General features: G+C 36.5%; 1 protein-coding gene across 2 annotated transcripts in view; it reads right to left on the bottom strand.

Annotated features, from left to right (window-relative positions):
- Positions 1-829: 829 nt before the first annotated feature.
- C9 (complement C9) overlaps positions 830-18,481 on the bottom strand; it is a 51,418-nt gene continuing 33,766 nt past the window's right edge. Inside the window, exons 7-11 of one of the 2 annotated variants that reach the window (XM_080804612.1) lie at positions 15,915-16,155; positions 13,091-13,216; positions 11,183-11,361; positions 2,788-3,013; positions 830-2,077 (exon numbers count right to left, since the gene is read on the bottom strand). In XM_080804612.1, the coding sequence (XP_080660738.1) occupies positions 2,789-3,013; positions 11,183-11,361; positions 13,091-13,216; positions 15,915-16,155 (771 nt within the window). In that variant the 3' untranslated portion in view covers positions 830-2,077; position 2,788. The remainder of the gene's footprint in view (positions 2,078-2,787; positions 3,014-11,182; positions 11,362-13,090; positions 13,217-15,914; positions 16,156-18,481) is intronic. The other variant, XM_080804611.1, reaches the window with a different exon arrangement.

Genomic DNA, 18,481 nt, shown 5'->3' with positions numbered 1-18,481 from the left:
TACAACTCAATAGCAAAAAATTTTTTTGATTAAAGAATGGGCAGAAGATCTGAATAGACATTTCTCCAAAAAAGGCATACAGATGGCCAGTAGGTACATGAAAAATGCTCAACATCACTAATCATCAGAGAAATGCAGATCACAACCACAACGAGCTATCATCATGTCACACCTGTTAGAATGGTCAGTATCAAAAAACCAAGAAATAACAAGTGCTAGTGAAACCATGTGCACTATTGGTGGGAATATAAATTGGTGCAGTCGCTATGGAAAACATTTTGGAGGTTCCTAAAAAAATAAAAAATAGAACTACTGTATGATTCTCCAATTCCACTCCTGGGCATTTAGTTGAAGAAAATGAAAACACTAGCTCAAAAAGATATATACACCCCTATCCTATAATTACTGCAACATTTTTTACAATAGCCAAGGTATGGAAGACACCTAAGGGTCCATCAGTGGATAAATGGATAAAGAAACTGTGGTGTATATACAAAATGAAATATTCAGCCACAAAAAAGAATGACATATATGGACCTTGAGGTCATCGTGGTAAATGAAATAAATCATACAGAGAAAGAGAAATACTATATAATCTCTCTTATATGTGGAATCTTAAAGGTCAGAAAAACAAACAAAACACAAAACTCATATAGATACTGAGAATAGATTGGTGGTTGTGAGAGGTGAGGATGGGGTGGGAGAAATGGGTGAACCATCTTTGTTTTATTTTTGTTATTTTGTTATTTATTTTTTTGTTTTATGTTGTATTTTTTGTTTAGTTTTGTTTTCTTTTAAATAAATTAAATAGATAATAATAAACAAATGATGACGAAAGATCCTTACAATTTATTGTAAGTGATAAAAGCCAGACATGGATCAACATATATAATTTACTACCATTGGGTAAAGAACAAAAATGGGGAAGGAAGGATATCTCTATCTCTCTATGTCTCTCTATCTAAATATATGTGTTTTTTTCTTATTTGCTTGCATATAAAAAAGATGTAGAAATAGGCATCAATGATAATAATACCAAATAGTTTTGAATGCTTTCTCCAAATTCAAGTCCTTTGTTAGTCTTTTACATGTGTTATCTTACGGCGAGTCCAAGGGTCCCAAGCACCTTCTGTCTAGTTTTTGTTTTTAATTGAAGCAAACATAAAAATCATGTTTTAGGTAATTGGCCCTGCTACTGTGGCCATATCTACTTAGAATAAAAATCAGAGCCTTGGCAAATGTCCACTATATATAGAACAGATATAAGGAAGTCCTGGAGTTTATGCTATCATTAGAAACTCATTCTGCTTTAGGAACACTATGTATTAGATAATGGAGTAATGCTCTATTGATCCAATCAGATTCTGTAGCAGATAGCATTCCCTTGGAAATAGACTCTGAGAACCTGAGTTTGTATGCAGCATATTTATTAGTGTGTGTTCTTGGGGAAAAAAAAATCTATGAGGAGTGTGGAAAGCAAAATTAGGTATAAGGGGAAATTCAATTGTGATGCTCTTGCAACAGAGGGTTCAGCAAATCACATGGGGAGCTCTGAAACTGGATGGCACTTCTGAGTTGTCCTCATTGAGGCAAGAGGGCTGGCCCATCAAATGCCAACCACACTGACCAGTTAGCAGATAATGAGCCTCCCTCAGGCTGGGAGCATAACCTTGGGTGTGGCTGGTTCCTTGTCGCAGGGTGGTTTCTGAAGAGAACTGAAATGGTGTGTGAAATGTCAACAGGTGACACTCCTAGGAGGTGGAGGGATGGGTGCTTGATCCTGAAGGGAGATCTGGGCCGTACACCATGACATCCCCTTTAGTCTTAGGGAATTGTGAATGCAGGAGGCACTGAGAAAAGATACAAGTGGTAGAAGCAGAGGGGATAAAGGAAGTGATAAACTGAGTCACAATAGTGTTAGTGTCATTACAATGTTAACAACAAGGTAATTAGGTTGCTACAATAGTTTCTGGACATCTTGAGAGACTTTTGTATCTTTAACAATGATAAATGATAGATCTTCATAAACAGCCATCGAAATCGTGGTGACAGCTGGATTATCCCTGTTTCCTGCAATCTGAAAAAGTGAACCCAAAAGACATAGGTCTTATTCAAGGGTATTTATAAGAATATGTGAAGAAAACCTTCTCTGGAAAATATAAAAAAATTTAGAGAGATTAGGAATTTTGCTTACTTGCTTAAAAAAATTACTGTTGACCCTTGAACAATGTGGGGGTGAGGAGCACTGACCCCTGCAGAGTTGAAAATCTGTGTAGAACTTTCTATTTCCCCCAAATTAGCCTCTCCCTGATAGCCTCCTCTTGCCTAGAAGCCTTACTGATAATATAGTTGATTAACACATATTTTGTATGTTATATGTGTTATATAGTATATTCTTATAAAAAAGTAAGCTAGAGAAAAGAAAATGTTATTAAAAAAATCCTAAGGAAGAGAAACTACATTTACAATATTGTAGTGTAAAAAATCCACATCGAAGTAGATTTCGAACCATGCAGTTCAAACTCATGTTGTTCAGGGATCAATCATTACAATTAAAAAAATTTTTTTTCATAGTTCTGTTTAAATGCAGAGGTAGAAGATGTAAAATTGCATGCTCAGTGACATATAAAGTCTGATTTGTCCATTTTCATTATTCACTCAATTTTTATCTTCTGTTTACCTGGATAATCTAGAATGTTTTCACAAATTAATTCAAGGCTAATTTTCAAATTAAATACCCTCAAAAAGCAGTTTTGTTGCTAATAATATATCATAAGTTGTTCTCACCTTAAGTTACTCGTTTACTGGTTTCACAGGCAATCCCCGAAAATGTGATGGGGCAGGAACACAGACATTGTCCATCCAGCAGAATCACTGTACCTCCATTTTTGCACGGGTCACATTTTCCCACATTGAATTCCTTGATGTAATCGTCAATGGCACGTTCCAAATTTTGTTTCTTTAGATGTGCATCTTTTATGCGTACTGGAACCAGATTATGTATAGGAGATAGCTACAAGAAGGCAAACCATTTGATTTTAGAGTTTTTTCTACTGATGGGGCTTGTGCAATACCATTCACTGAATTAGTTTTTTATCAACTCGTTAATTCAACAGAGGCTTATTTAATGATTGGTATTGGAAGATATCATGTTAGTCATAGTAGTGACCAAAACTAGGCTTAACCTCTGTGATCATGGAGATCACATCATGGAGGTAAGAAGACTGATAGTAATATAATCATACAGACTGGGGCACCTGGGTGGCTCAGATGGTTGAGCCTCTGACTCTTGGTTTGGGCTCTGGTAGGGCTCTGTGCTCTATGGGAAGTCTGCTTGAGATTCTCTCTCTCCCTCTGCCCCTCCCCCATCTCTCTTTCTCTAAAATAAATAAATGAATCTTAAAAAAAAAAAAAAAAGACTTTAGTAGTGACCAAAACTAGGCATGATCTCTATGATCATGGGGATCACACTGTGGAAATGAGAAGACTGATGTTAAACCAATCATACAGACTTAAACTTAAAACTTAAAATGGAAGCTATGGTAGGTGCTATATGGGATGGGTACAGGTGTTTTAAAAATGCACAACCATGGATTTAAATGTTTCACAAGAGCATGTATTGATGCTATTTGTGAATTGTTTTTGCTGTCTTTTCTGCTCCTCTTCTGTTCTACTAGGTAGCCAAGGGCTTGGTATCTCTTGTGACATGGAGGGTTTGGGTGTAAGACCAAGAACAGAAAAGCTCCTAAAGGTAAATTCTTTACTGTCCCTACCTTTCCCCCCACCCCCCACCCAAAAGCCTGAACTCATTGAAAAATTTTTGTAGGGAGAATATTTCAATGTCAAATTTAATTAGACTTAAAGAAAATGAAGTAAAATGATTTATTCTGCACACTTAAATTCCTGGAGTAAGATACACAGTTGTTACAACTGATGCAGGGAAGCTTGGAAAGGCTTCCCTGAGAAAATGACCCTTAAGCTGAGATTTGAGAGTTTGAGGGTGCTGGGCCAGAAAGAAGAACATTCCAGTCATACAGAAGTTCTATGGGGGAGACCATAACATATATTGAAAGTGTGTATCATATGTCTACGTAGGCAAATTCAATTGCATGACTCTAAAGAGCTATTTGAGTAAATAAATCATTGGGAATTGAGGCCCTTGCATGGCATAACACTTTGGAATGGAAGGCCACAAAATTTAAAAGAAATTGGAATCCAAAGACTCAAGAAAGAGGAGATAAAAAAAAATACCAGAAATTCCTGTATAAGAGTAATGATGGATTAAACAATGTCAACTGATATTTTTTTTCCTCTGAGGACAATGACGAAAGCTGAACAAATAAGCCAAAAGTAAAAATCTGCTCGATCACCCTGGAGAACTAATGAGACTACTTATTGGACTAAGATCTGGGAGGAGGTGGAAATGCAGTGAGGTGAGCCTAGTGTTTTTGAGCCACAGTCCCTTTGACACATTTCCTAATTTGGGAATAGGCAGCCGAGGGGCTGATGTAAAGTAGCACAAATTACTGGGCTGGGGAAAGAAGGTTGGTATTCAGGAACAGCAAAGGAAAATAAGACATGCTTTGTTGGGACCCAAAGGACTACAGCCCTAGAAGTAAGAAGGAATTAGAAGTGGGGTAGCTCTGGCAAATACTGCAGTGTGATTTGCATTAGAATAAACTTGAGGGCACCTGGGTGGCTTATTTGGTTAAGCATCTGACTCTTGAATTTGGCTCAGGTCTTGATCTCAGGGTTGTGAGTTCAAGCCCCTCATTGGGCTCCATGCTGAGTGTGGAGTCTACTCAAAAAATAAAAATAAAAAAAAAACCCCACAATAATCTTGAAACATTGTAACCCCAGAAACAAACAAATAAAATAATCTCAGGCCTCAAGCTATTCATAGAACAATTTTTAAAGTATAATATCTAGCCCCTAATAAAAATAACTAGGTACACAAGGAAACAATGCAACGTGAAAGAGAACCAGTAAGAAAACCAGAAACTAGAGGTAGAGCTGAGAGGATGCCATGGTTAAGTGACCAGAATTTTACATGAGCAGAGGGAGTAAAAGAAAAGATCAACAATTTTAGCAGGAAACTGGAAATTATTTTTTAAAACAGAGGATTTGAAAAAAAATAGAACTATTATAAGTTGATATTATAATATTCCAGTTAGTGGACTGGTTATATAGCAACTGTGATACAAATGAAGCAAAGTTAAGGAACAGGAATATAGCTCAGAAGAAAATATTGACAGTGAAGCATAAAGAGATAAAAGACAAGGAAATACAGAAAGAGGAAACATAAAAGACAAGAGTGAGAAAGTGAAAGACCCACATAGTTTGAGTCCCAGAAGGAGAAACTATTTAAGAAGCAATATTTGAAGAGCTAATGGCTGAGAATGAAACAAGCCTGTGAAAGACAACAAGGTACCCCAGGAATGAGAAACAAGGTGACAATTTTTTTCTTTTCACACCTAGGCATATCAGAGTAAGATTGCTAAACAAAACAAAACAAAACAAAACAAAACAATAAAAACCACACCAAAACCCCAAAACCAAAACCCAAAAAACTCAAAGGCAATAGAGTACATATTAAAATCATCTTTTTTTCTTAAGATTTTATTTTTAAATCATCTCTCGACCCAACATGGGGTTCAAACCCACAACTGAAATCAAGTGCGCATGCTCTACTGACTGAGCCAGCCAGGGGCCCCAAATCTTTGAATCATCTGAGTAAAAAAGCCATAGTACTTTGAAAGTAGACTGATATCTGATTGTAACAGATAAGATCAATAATACAAATTGTTCTAGGACAATGAGATATTCATAAGAGATTTTTTAAAAGATGACCTTGAAACTTCTATCACACACACACACACACACACAACTAGATTGACTGTAGAAACAAAAGTAAAAACAAAACAATAAGACTTCTGGAAGATAGTATATAGAAGAGTATCTTCAAGACCTTGAAGTAAAGAAAGATTTAAATAGGACACAACAGCATTAACTATAGTGGAAAGAAATACACAAAATCTACACTATAATTCCTGACATACTGAGAAGGACACAGCATCACTTCTGTGGTATTCTCACCAAAATGCATAACCTTAATCTTCTCTAAGCCTAAATTGAGAGACCTTTGACATAACAGGTGACCAAAACTCATCAAAACATGTCAAGTCAAAAAAAATGTCAAGGTCATGAAAGATAAGAAAAGTCTGAGAAAATGTCCCAGGATGGAGGGAACTAAGGGGGCATGACAACTGATTGCAATGTAGGATTTTGATTGGATCTTACCAAAAGAAAAAAGATATTAGGGGAAAGACTGGTGAAATTTAAATAAGGTTAGACAGTGTTACTTTTCTAATTTGATCAACTGTACGATGGTTATGTAAGTTGTTAACATTCAGGGCTTCTGGTTTATAGGGTGTACATGAACTCTGTGCTATTTTTGTAGTTTTACGGTCTGTAGTATTTATGCAATTTTACAGTAAATCTAAAATTATTTCAAAATAAAAAGTACACAAAAGAATATCTGTTATAAAAATGTATCATAAAGGGTCAAAGTCCTCAAGTGAAAGAAAACATTTATTATACTTTTAAGTGAGAATAGATTCATTCCGAAATATACCAAGAACTTCCACAGTCCACATAAATGTTTACCAGCACACTCTGTTTTATGAGTTAGTATATAGGATTTAGACTTCAACAATGTCCTATTTAATTGGAAGAAAGTAGCCTCTTAACAACATTTCCACATTGGCATGAACAACATAAGCATGTGGCAGAGTTATTTTGGTTTTTAGGAAAAGAAATTCATCTTGTTTTACCCTTCAAAGGAAAGTCAAGGCCAGATAATCTAAGATACAGGAATAGAGGGTCATGGAGAAACTACATGTGGATGAAATGCATGAGCAGTGTTCCAAAAGATAAAAACGAAGGTCATGCAGTGATCACAGTCTGGGAGGAGCCTCAAACCCTGCAGGCAAAAGTCCCACAAGAAGACAAGGAACAATTAAAATGTACTTTGGGGGCACCTGGGTGGCTCAGTGGGTTAAGCCTCTGCCTTCAGCTCAGGTCATGATCTCAGGGTCCTGGGATAGAGCCCCGTATCGGGCTCTCTGCTCAGTGGGGAGCCTGCCTCCCTCTCTCTCTCTTTCTGCCTGCCTCTCTGCCTACTTGTGATCTCTGTCAAATAAATAAATAAAGTCTTAACAACAACAAAAAAATAAAATGTACTTTGGGAAGTGTTCCTGAAGAGCCACATCTTTTTCTGATGAACTTTAGCTCTCTACTAATTAAGAAAACAGTTCTAATTTTTCTCCTATCCTAGTTAACTCTGTCTACCATTTGTAGATACTTTCAGTGGAGGTAATCTGTCACAAAACTTGCCAACATACAAATTAATGGAAATATAATTTAATATGAAGTACGTTGAATTTTCTCACAGGCTTCCAAACTAATTAAACTTTGTGCCAAATGTAGTTTGTTGATAGAGGAGTGTTATTTCCATCCCTATACAAGAGAGTTCGCAATGATTTTCGCTACATCTTTATAACTGTAATGGCGACAGCTCAGAGCACTTGTACTACAGCCCTTTAAAATAGTTAACTCTCTTTGACATCCAGTGAATCACTGCTAAGAGTTGCACAATATAACAAGAGTGTCAGGTAAATAGTTCATTATGCCTCAAGTTGCTCCAGAAAGAGCTTAATGTAGCTTGACATGCGAGTGAACTGGAAGGGTAAATTTGGTTGAAGGAAATGAGAGAGGGAGAATGGAGGATGGAAAAGGCAAGATGAGGGCAAAAGCAACACAAAATTCATGTCAGGAGGACCCACCCATTGGCATGAGCTGGGTCATAAATTTGGGTAATTTTCTAGGGCATTGAGTAAGACAACTGAATGTAATAGTTACATGTATATAAGAAATATTTACACGATTCCCAAGAGAAACAAAATGATCCTTAACACTGAGATTAAAGAATAGTATCTCCCATGAGTTCTCATAAAGGAGATGGTGGTATTATTTAACATCCCTTTAGTAAATAAAGTAGTGGGTTATGTAACTTTGGTTTTTATAATTCCAAGACAGGGCTTTACAGGAAGCCAACTTGCTATTCACTAGCTGTACTGATCTCTGCTGCTTTGCTCTAGAGGAAATAATACACTTTAGATCTCTCTGGCCATCATTAATAAAGGTAATTTCCTCAGCTGACTTTTTTTTTTTAAAGATTTTACTTATTTATTTGACAGACAGAGATCACAAGTAGGCAGAGAGGCAGGCAGAGAGAGGGAGGGGGAAGCAGGCTCCCTGCTGAGCAGAGAGCCCGATGTGGGGCTCGATCGCAGGACCCTGGGATCATGACCTGAGCTGAAGGCAGAGGCTTTAACCCACTGAGCCACCCAGGCGCCCCCCTCAGCTGACATTTTTATAACTAATCTGTAGTAGGGAGCTTAAGAAGAAACCCAGTTCAGGGGCACCTGGGTGGCTCAGTGGGTTAAAGCCTCTGCCTTCGGATCAGGTCATGATCCCAGGGTTCTGGGATGGAGCCCCACATCGGGCTCTCTGCTCAGTAGGGAGCCTGCTTCCCCCTCTCTCTCTGCCTGCCTCTCTGCCTACTTGTGATCTTTGTCTCTCAAATAAATAAAATCTTTAAAAGAAGGAGAAGGAGAAGAGGAAGAAGAAACCAAGTTCAGCTGTTCAGCTATCTGTTGAGCTAAAAGAAATATTGTGTTAACATTCAGGCAAGCTGGAAACTGAATTTATATACTTCCAAGAAAGTTGAAGTTCTGACAAAAGTTAACACTGAAGGCAAGGCCCTATCGCTACATGAAGAAGGGTGGAAGAAAAATTCTCGGGCTGGGTTAACACATTCCTCAAAGAAGTGGTTTAGCATCTGCTGAAGCATATAGGTGAAGTGAAAATCAAAGTGACAGGTACTACTTAGTAGAGCATGGCCTTAATTACTTTACTTTTTTATTTTAGTTTTTTCATAGTTACTTTAGCATGGAAAAATATATTATGTTATGATATGTTATGTTATGTTGTGTTATGTTGTATATAACTGTTTTACTTAGAAAACCTCTGTAAAATTCTTTAGAGTAATATAACTTCCTAGTGTTTTCTCCAAGATGAGCTGTTTGTAACATAAATACCTAGATAATTGATTTAATTGGATCAGAGGATCAAACATAAACCAGGTAAGAGCTTAGGGTAGGTGGGGAGAGGTTTCACCAATTCTTTAAATAATTAAATAGAAGGGGCAACTACATTAAAATTAAGATCATCCCTGGTGTTTGAACATGTCATCCATAGACAAGAGAATGCTTCAACTTAACAAAGAATTAATTAGTGATTACAGATTGTTTAATTACCCCTTGAAATAGCTTCTAAACCAGAAAAACATTTCTACTGGATTTATAAAATCAAAATAATTTGCCATCTATTTTAAGGTCAAACCAGACTATATATCATATCTCTTTAGGAATTTAAAAGCCGCACAAAGTCAATTAAACACATAGCATTTTACTATTTTCTGCACTTCATCTATAAGAAGATACATTTTTAAAATAGTTTCTCGGTGGCTTACTATAGCTATCATTTTCTTATGTAGAACATTCATATAAAAAGTTCAGGCTTCCAGTATATGAAGAAAGAAACTTAAACAGGTAGTTTAGATGGAATCTAAAAATCTGGAGATCAATATTTGCCTTCACAATAAGATAGACTATATTTTGCATTCAGCCAGTGGGACTGTCCAAACAGAGTTGATGAAGGTCTTTGAATAGTTGAAGCAAATCTAGTAGTGAATCTTCAGCAGATGCTTTATTTACTTGAGATTTTTTAAAAATTGGCTCTAGACTATGACAGATGATGATTAAGGCCTTCTCAGAGAACAATCTTGGATCCCTACAAAGACAGCTGAACTTCCTTTGTAAGGATGAGAAGACAAGGCAGTTTAAGTGTCCATGTGGGTGTAAACATCTTTCTAAATGAATTCTTTGTTTTCCATTTAATGTTTTCTGACATAGATTTATTTTTCTTGAGTTCAAAATAACAAATTTAAATGTGACTTAAACATAATAAAATAAAAGGGTCTCTTCTGACTTTAACTTTATATATAGACATGCTATTTTGGCCAACTTTTTCTTCCTGTTTGTCCTCCTTTTGGGGCAAAGTATTTGAAGTTTCATTGATATGTTAGCACATCTATGAATGCCTAGATTTCTACGACTTAAGCGAAAAGTAGATGATAATTTTCCAGTTCTGAGTTCTCCCTCTACCTAAATGTAATAATTTTGGAAGCTTCATTCACTCTTTAAAGACATTAAAATGGGATGAAGGAACAAAAATTTCCAGTAACTAGTCCTATAAAAATGCCAACATGACTGTAACTGAAGTTAATCAAACTAAAGTCGAGGATCATCAAAGATAAATCTGACCTTAGAGAAAATTGTGAAACCTGCAGGGAAAATTGAAAGCTCTAAGAGGAAGCAGGGAAACAAATAAGGGATTAAAGAAAACACATACCTTTTTTAGTAAGTTTGGAGAGAGAGTGATGGGGCTAAATGAGACTAGCATTTATATTTTTACAATTACAATGCAGTTTGGTTCCCCAAGAAATAAGGACTAGTGGGTTTATAATCAGAAGGCTATAATCAAGATACAAAAAGAAAGAAATTCTGGATCCTAAAAACTGCTCACCCTTGGTCTTATTTTCTGAGACCTTATGAACTTCCCTTTCGTGAAGACCCTTCATGATTCTCTTGTGTTGGAAGTGGTGCAATGAAGCCCCCTAAAAGCAAGGGATAACCAGGGGCGGATGGATGGGAACTAATAATTCTTGAACACCTATTTTGTGCCAGTCTGTGCCAGGAGATCTACGCAAGCAATGCCACTAAATCCTCAAAACAAACATGAAGCCCTGGAGGGTTTAGTGTTGCAGAGGTCAGAGAGGTTTACATGTTTAGAAGGCAGACACCCAAACTCAGCCTGGATTGGTGTGATGCCTGGGGTCACACCTCTCCTCTCTGTCCTGCTTCTTTCCGGGGATGAGATAGGAGTATGTTGGAATGCTCACATCTCTTTCAGATAAAGTTAACTGTTAATCTGAACCCACAGTTACATTTAATAAGAATATATAAAAGTCTTCTATTTGAAAATAAACATTCCTTACTTTTTGGTTTACAAGCACTGGAGCATCATTTAAGGAAGTGGCCCAATTTACAAAGTCAGTTACATCAACCGTCTTGGCTCCTTTGAGAAGCTTCTCTTTCAGTTCATATGCGTATTTCGGGGTTCCTCCTCTTATGAGTGAAATAACATTATCGATGATTCCATCACTGCTGATGTTTACTGAGAAGAGAAAGAGGATATAAGTGAAGCATTTACAGCCCTGCGACATTTGATTATCATTTACTGAACTCTTTCATAAAGTATCGTCTAGTATATTTATTGAATTTTATTTATGTAATTTTTTTTACCCCAGATCTCTAGCAATTTTTATGAGTAGCCAATGGTAGACTTCAATTGTCTTTAAAAAATAAAAACAGTATGACAGTTGAGATACATTGATGATTCCAAGGTCATCACTTATGCACATACACACATAGGAAGTACACATGACTTTGGGCTACACTATACATTTTTTGTTTCAGACTTACCTTCATAATTAGATTTTATATAGGTTTGTTTTAAACTACTTTAAAATTATGAAAAATCAAAGAGTGTAAAAAAGAATCAGGTGGAAAGAAAAATTTCTTTCTATCTCGCATTCCTACCTATCTCTCTCCTTCAGTCTCGATCTCCAGACTAAGCCATTTTCAACAAAATTTGTGAACCTTACAGAGTTGTAAATTTTTCAAACTGGAAAGGAATTTAAAGATTTTTAATTATACTTCCTCATTTTTATAAATGAGAAAACAGACCAGACAGGTGGAGTGACTAGCTCAAGACTAGCTTAAGGGCCAAATATTGAAATTAGGACATTTGATGGCAAGTTTAGTTTTCTTTGCATTTCATCGATGGTTTCCAATAACGGCCACATGTTAGTGGTTGGTATGTTTTAAAGTATCAGGCTTTCTTCTCTCTGACTCCCCACTATCATCTGATTCTTTAAAGGTGAGCCTCAACCCTTTGTATGTCTGAAAATGCTCTCAAATTAGATTAAAGATTGAGAACTCCAGCACTACCTCATGCTTGTAAATCTGCTAAATATTAACAACACAAGCAACATTTATACCAAAGATATTTATATTTTTAAAAGGTTATGCACTGATTGAATGTTAAGGATGGGTTGAGATTGCCCCTCAGTTTTATTGAACTATACTGACACACTGTAAAATTTAAGGTGTACAGCATAATGACTTGATATATATATATATATATATATATATATATGATTACCACAATACGATTAGTTAACATGCATCACCTTATAGAGTTTACAAGAAATTTGTTTTTTCCTGGAATGAAAACTTTTAGTATCTGCACGCTTAGCGACTTTCAAACATATCACATGGTACTATTAACTCGAGCCATCGTGTTGTACATTACATCCCCAGGATTTATTTACCTCATAACTGGAAGTTTGTACCTTTTGACTGATTGGATGAAGGTGGATTGAGTCAGGGGGTAGGCTGAGTTAGGGGAATGGTTTTGGTCTTCTCCTTTCTTAAAGGTCACACAGGTCCTGCCACTAGCCCATTCGAAGCTTTGTTAAAATAAGGGGGAAGAAAGGAGATCTTTCCTGGAGACATTTTCCTACCATTGGCCCTCTACCATTGTCATGATAAATATGCATATCTACAGTGACCACCAAGTAAAGGCCTTTCCCAGAGCTGCACACCGTGTGACCTGCACAATGCAATGAATACATGTCCGTGGGTTGCTTGTGTTTATAATGGTTTGGAAACTACTGTAAAGATAAAATAATTTTGAAGCACTTTAACTTTTTTTAAACAAAGTGTATAGACAAAAAGGAGAGTTTACAGTGAAAGCACAGTGCTCACGGACAATCTCATTGACAAAAAAAAACAAACAAACCTCCTTTTTTTTTTAAAGTAGTGATTTAGGTCATACTTACCAGTATTACCTTTACCCGTCTTTACACAACCATTTTTATTAAAATTCCCGTCGAGTTCAACTCCAGCTTTCAGAGAAAAACCCAGATCAAACCCGAGGCATCTCTGTACATCCCTTAGTTCAACACCTGTTTAATATGTTTAGTTGAAAATTATTAAATAATATCTATCAACACCACAAATAAATTCTGATTTTGCTATTTTGTAAGAAATATAATAACTGGGATTCCTAGACATTACTGAGCTCAAATTTCAGGTCATATCTGCCCTACGTTGTTCTCATATTAGAATCTAGTGGTCTCCTTTTGAATTTTCTTGTCAACTTACTAACGGAAGACATATAAATTTACTCCTTGTCAGAAGAGGGCAGTTATAGTAAAGTCTTTTACCTCTAAAATCATGGAATGGAGACATTGACATCTAACATACATTGAATGCTTATCATATACACAACATCATTCTTAGCATTTCGTATGCATCAATTAGTTTAATCCTCACGCTGGCCTTTTGAAGAAGGTTCTATTATGGTCCTCATCTTACTGATGAGGATATGGAATGGCAGAGCAGGTAAGTAATCTGCTGGTGGAATTCAGTAATTAGCAAAGTTAGTATTTCAACCAGAGTTGTCTGGTAGTTAAGCACTTCTCTGTATTGACTTCATAATTGGGTTGTGGGAGGCATCAATATCCCATGATCATCTTTAGAAGACTGTTCATTATTAAGGTGGCTAGTTTATTGCTTTGAGCAGGTGGCTTATCGAGATGACAATTTTATTTTGGTCCTATGAATGCTACTTAGTAGATATCAGTCTTGGAAGCTGACTCACTGTGGTATGTGGATGCCACAGTTCCTAGGAAGAAAAATCCTAATACTTAATTGAAGTATATAATTTATTATCTATTTAAAAGAGAGAATAATTATTTTGTTTTAAACTGCCTCAGTTCACTGACCATGTTGGTTTTTGCTCTTATTTATCATTTCAGATCATACACACACACACACATGCCAAAATGCTTTATGAAAAAGGAAAGGGAGAAGTTAAGTTAAACCTAGGGTTTCATGGTTAAATTTAGAACTTGGGATCGGGGAACATTCAGGAATTCATTTATTCAACAAATATTTTTTGTGTATCCACAACTAGTGAGAACTTGAGAAATGTCAGGTGGCTTTCCTCATGAGAAAGGGAGAGGGTGGATAAAAATGGAAGACCATCCTAGAAATCCAGAATACTAAATTTCCAACTGTAACCTAAGAGACATAAAGACTTTGATTCTGAAGACGGGGATGAAAAAACCTAAGTGATCCCAACAAGCTTAGATTCTCTCCCTCTGCTGTGGAGCATGAAAAATGTTCCGACAGGGTCTGGACATCCCAAATCTAGGTGTAGGACATGGCTTGGTTCTCAGGTATTTCCAATGAAGAAGTAAGAAAGATGATTTTCCTCTCAAAGGTACCAGAACCAACCTAATGATCCTTGTCTACTAAGGCCAGATGCTAAGTAAATTTAAGTTGCTAGGTCTGAGTTATCCAAGATTAAAGATTTCAGCCCATGAAGCTTTTTCACCAAAGCAACTCTTAGCTTGAAGTATTCCTTGTGTTTTGATCATCCTTGCTGAGCCTTTCCCTTCTGATTTTCAAGTTACTCAAGACATAGTCCTTTTGTACCCCTCATCCATGTGATATCTATCAAAATAGCCTACCAGGCAAGACTCATGAAACTTCCTTATTCTATCTCACAGGATATAGCCCTATAGGGCAGTATAAGCCAAATAAACTCATATTCACTTCCCCTGTCTGTGTTTCTCCCTGCTCAAGACTGAGGCATCAAGAAAAATTGTTCTGGCCAGGTTATATTGGTTCCATCTATAAAGCGCTTATCAACTGTGCAGGCAATGTCATACTTTAAGCTCATAGCCATATCCCATTCTTCATGTGACACAGAGGCTACAGGGAAGGAACCATGGAAAAGGTTTTGGGCAACACTTCCCTCCCTAAGAGACACACTGAAAAATGCTGAGGGTGGAGAAAGGAGATATGCTGGCACTTACCTCCTCTTTAAGGAATATTATAACTAGACATAATGACTCACAAAATAAATAATTAACAGTCACTTTGCATCTACTTTATTTTTAAAAATCTTAAATGAAGCCATTAGGCCAGTATGGTAACTATGTAGTACATAGACCTTTCCTGTATATGTGGCAGACATTGATGGTCAACCATAGCCTTCTTTCCACGTTTCAAGTGTGGTCTGGAATCCACCCAACATGGACCCAATTCAACTACCACCTTGTGATTAGACTTGTCATAAGATGAGGTAAACTGATTTTCTACCCTTGCTTTAAGACACTATATGTATACAATCTTAACATTACTTTCTTCCTCCTCCCAGAAGAAATTTAGAACATTATTTTACTTCCAATATTGAAGAACCCTTTGGAAGATGATTGTCATGCATATAATTGAACTGGTTTATTGATTAAGAAATAGATTATATAAATTATGTCTCTTGAAAAAAATTATGTGTCATACTTTTTTCACATTTTAAATAGAATTTCACTAAAAACAGTATCCCCAACTGATATTAAATTACAGTATAATTTTGTTCATTTCTCAATAGTACATGACCAAGTCATCTTGTTTAAGATAGAAGTCAATTTGTTGTCTGATAGGGTTTTAGATGCCCAAGGGAAGGGAGAGCATTCTCTCAAAGAAGCAGGTTATAGGACTTTATTTTAAAGCCTTTAGCCATTGAGAGAGATTAGCAAAAGGGATAATGATTGCTTAAAACAGCATTAGAAGTTAGAACTCTATTTCCAAGTATACCTTTCTCTTTCATGGATGCTTTATCCAAAACATATATTAGTTCATATAATCCTCCTAAAGACCCAGAACTACTGTAGTGGGTTCCATAGGTTTCCAAAAATGCAAAATATTCCCCCTTTGCGTAGGTACTTGGCAGAGCTTTTATATCATCCAAGAAAGTTTTTGTCAGAACGACATCCCGACTTCTCATCACAAATCTCCCCAGTTGAATTTCTCCTTTCACAAGCAGAAACATTTTTTCCTTGGTAGTAGAACAGAAGGAAAAAAAAAATATGAGTTTCATCACCACTATTTCAAATTTAAAAATCACAAAAATAAAAAAAAATCACAAAAACTCACAAAATTTAAAACTTTAGGACCAGGCAATAAATGTTTTAGCAATGACTGTAGATGACCACTTTAACCCAGTAGGGTGGCAAACTCAAAATGCAATTAGTCCGCGCTGTTGATGAAAATGGGCAGCAACTGGAACTCTCAAGCACTGCTGGTGGTAATGTACAACAGCCTGATCGCTGTGGAGAACCGCTTGGCAATTTCTTATAAAAGGAAACACACATCTACCCTGTGATCAGCACTTCCACTTCTACTTAGTTATCTAAGATCAGTGACAAAATAGTCCACAAAAAGATCTATATGAGACTTTAAGAGCAATGTTAGTCAGAAGAGCTTAAAACTAGAAACCACTCAAATGTCCAGAAATGAAAGAATTGATCAACAATTTGTGGTATGTTCACAAAAAGGAATACTAGTTAGCAATACAAAGGAACAAACTACCGATGCACGCAACAACATAAATACATCCCAAAAATATTCTGCTGAATGAAGAGAGACACAAAAGACTTTGTACTGTATGATTTCATTTAGATGAAGTTCTAGACCAGGTGAAATTAAGCTATGGGCAGAGAAATCTGAAGAGTGGTTGCTTCTCAAGCAGTAGGGGATTGACTGAAAAGGGCATGAGGGAATTTTCTTGAGGTGATGAAAATGTTCTACATCTTCTTTGATGATGTGATTACACAAGTGGATACAAAAGTCAAAGCTCATGGAACTACAGGCTTAAAATATTTGCTACTTGCATTTTATCGCTTGTAAGTTATACCTCATTAAGTTGATTATAAAATGTTGACAGGGGCGCCTGGGCGGCTCAGTGAGTTAAAGCCTCTGCCTTTGGCTCAGGTCATGATCCCAGGAGCCCCGCATCCGGCTCTCTGCTCAGCGGGGAGCCTGCTTCCTCCTCCTCTTTCTCTCTGCCTGCCTCTCTGCCTACTTGTGATCTCTATCTGTCAAATACATAAATAAAATCTTTAAAAAAAAATGTTGACAATGGAAGGAAAGGTAAATATTCTATATGCAGCCCAATTTTGCAGACAGGAAAATTCTGATCCAAAGGTATCAAGTTATTTGTCCCAAATCACAAAAATAGTCTGTGGCAGTGATTAGTACCACAAACCTAGGTCTCAGGTCTCCTACTACACCTTTTCAATTTTTGATAACAAAGATAAGATAGACAACACTTTTAAGACATGCAAACTAAACAAGTGAATAGTTAAGCATTCCTAGGGATGATGGCTTCAATTTCCAGGAGAAAACTGAGGCAGTGACAAAGAACTACGTGTTTCAACGTCCCAGACTGTCCCAGTCAAAACTAAACTACAATGGACACTTACAATTTTGTAGATGGTTCATTTAAGTTTCTCCTGCTATAGTCGCAGTTAACACATGTTGATTGCATAGAAGTTTAAAACATTTTACTATTTTTTAAAGTTTATCTTGGTGTATATGAACATCACCCCAGACTTCCTGTGTTTTAGAAGCACAGCTGTTCACACTGTATGACTTTAGGTGATGGTCAGTGATTCAGTCTTCAACAATAATCTTAAAGAAACTTACTCCATACATAATAAGTCATATGAATTCACCTTCTGATGACCTGCAAAATAATTCTCATTGGAGTCTTAAAGATGCACAAAACATATTTGGATTCCTTTTCATTGTTGCTAAAATTAGGAGGTATAACTGTCAGACAGATGTTAATGTTCTTTGGCTCAACTTATTTCAGAGGTAGGTCTTAGATAATTTCCATCCAAACATAAAGTTGTTCCTTCCATCTTAGATAATAAAAACAAAATCTCTTGGCCTCATTTGTCTAATCGTTTGCTACAAATGTCTTTGTCTTCGTTAGAAGTGAAATTCCTTTAAAGAATTTTCCATACTGGCTATTTTCAATTCCTCTAAAATCTAATTCAGTCATGCAGCTCTGCTTACTACTTCAGCAAAACTTCTCTTGTCAAGGTCACCAATGACCTTCACAATGCTAAAGCCAGCAGTGGTTACTTCTTAGTCATTCTTCTTTGACATATTAACACATTTGACACAGTTCATTACTCCTTTCTCTTTGATAGGGTTTATTTTCTTTTCTTCTCGGGCAGTTCTTCTTACATTATGAAGTGTAGACAGATCACCCATAGAATCTACCCGTAAAATGCAATTCTGATTCAGTAGGTCTGTGTTAGAGGCTGAGGTTCTAGCTTCCCAATGATGCTGATCCATGGACCACACTTTGAGTA

Source organism: Martes martes (genome assembly GCF_963455335.1).
Source record: "Martes martes genome assembly, chromosome: 5".
Lineage (NCBI taxonomy): Eukaryota > Metazoa > Chordata > Mammalia > Carnivora > Mustelidae > Martes > Martes martes.
The sequence above is the reverse complement of the archived record's forward strand: the minus strand, read 5'-3'. Positions and strand labels throughout refer to the sequence as shown.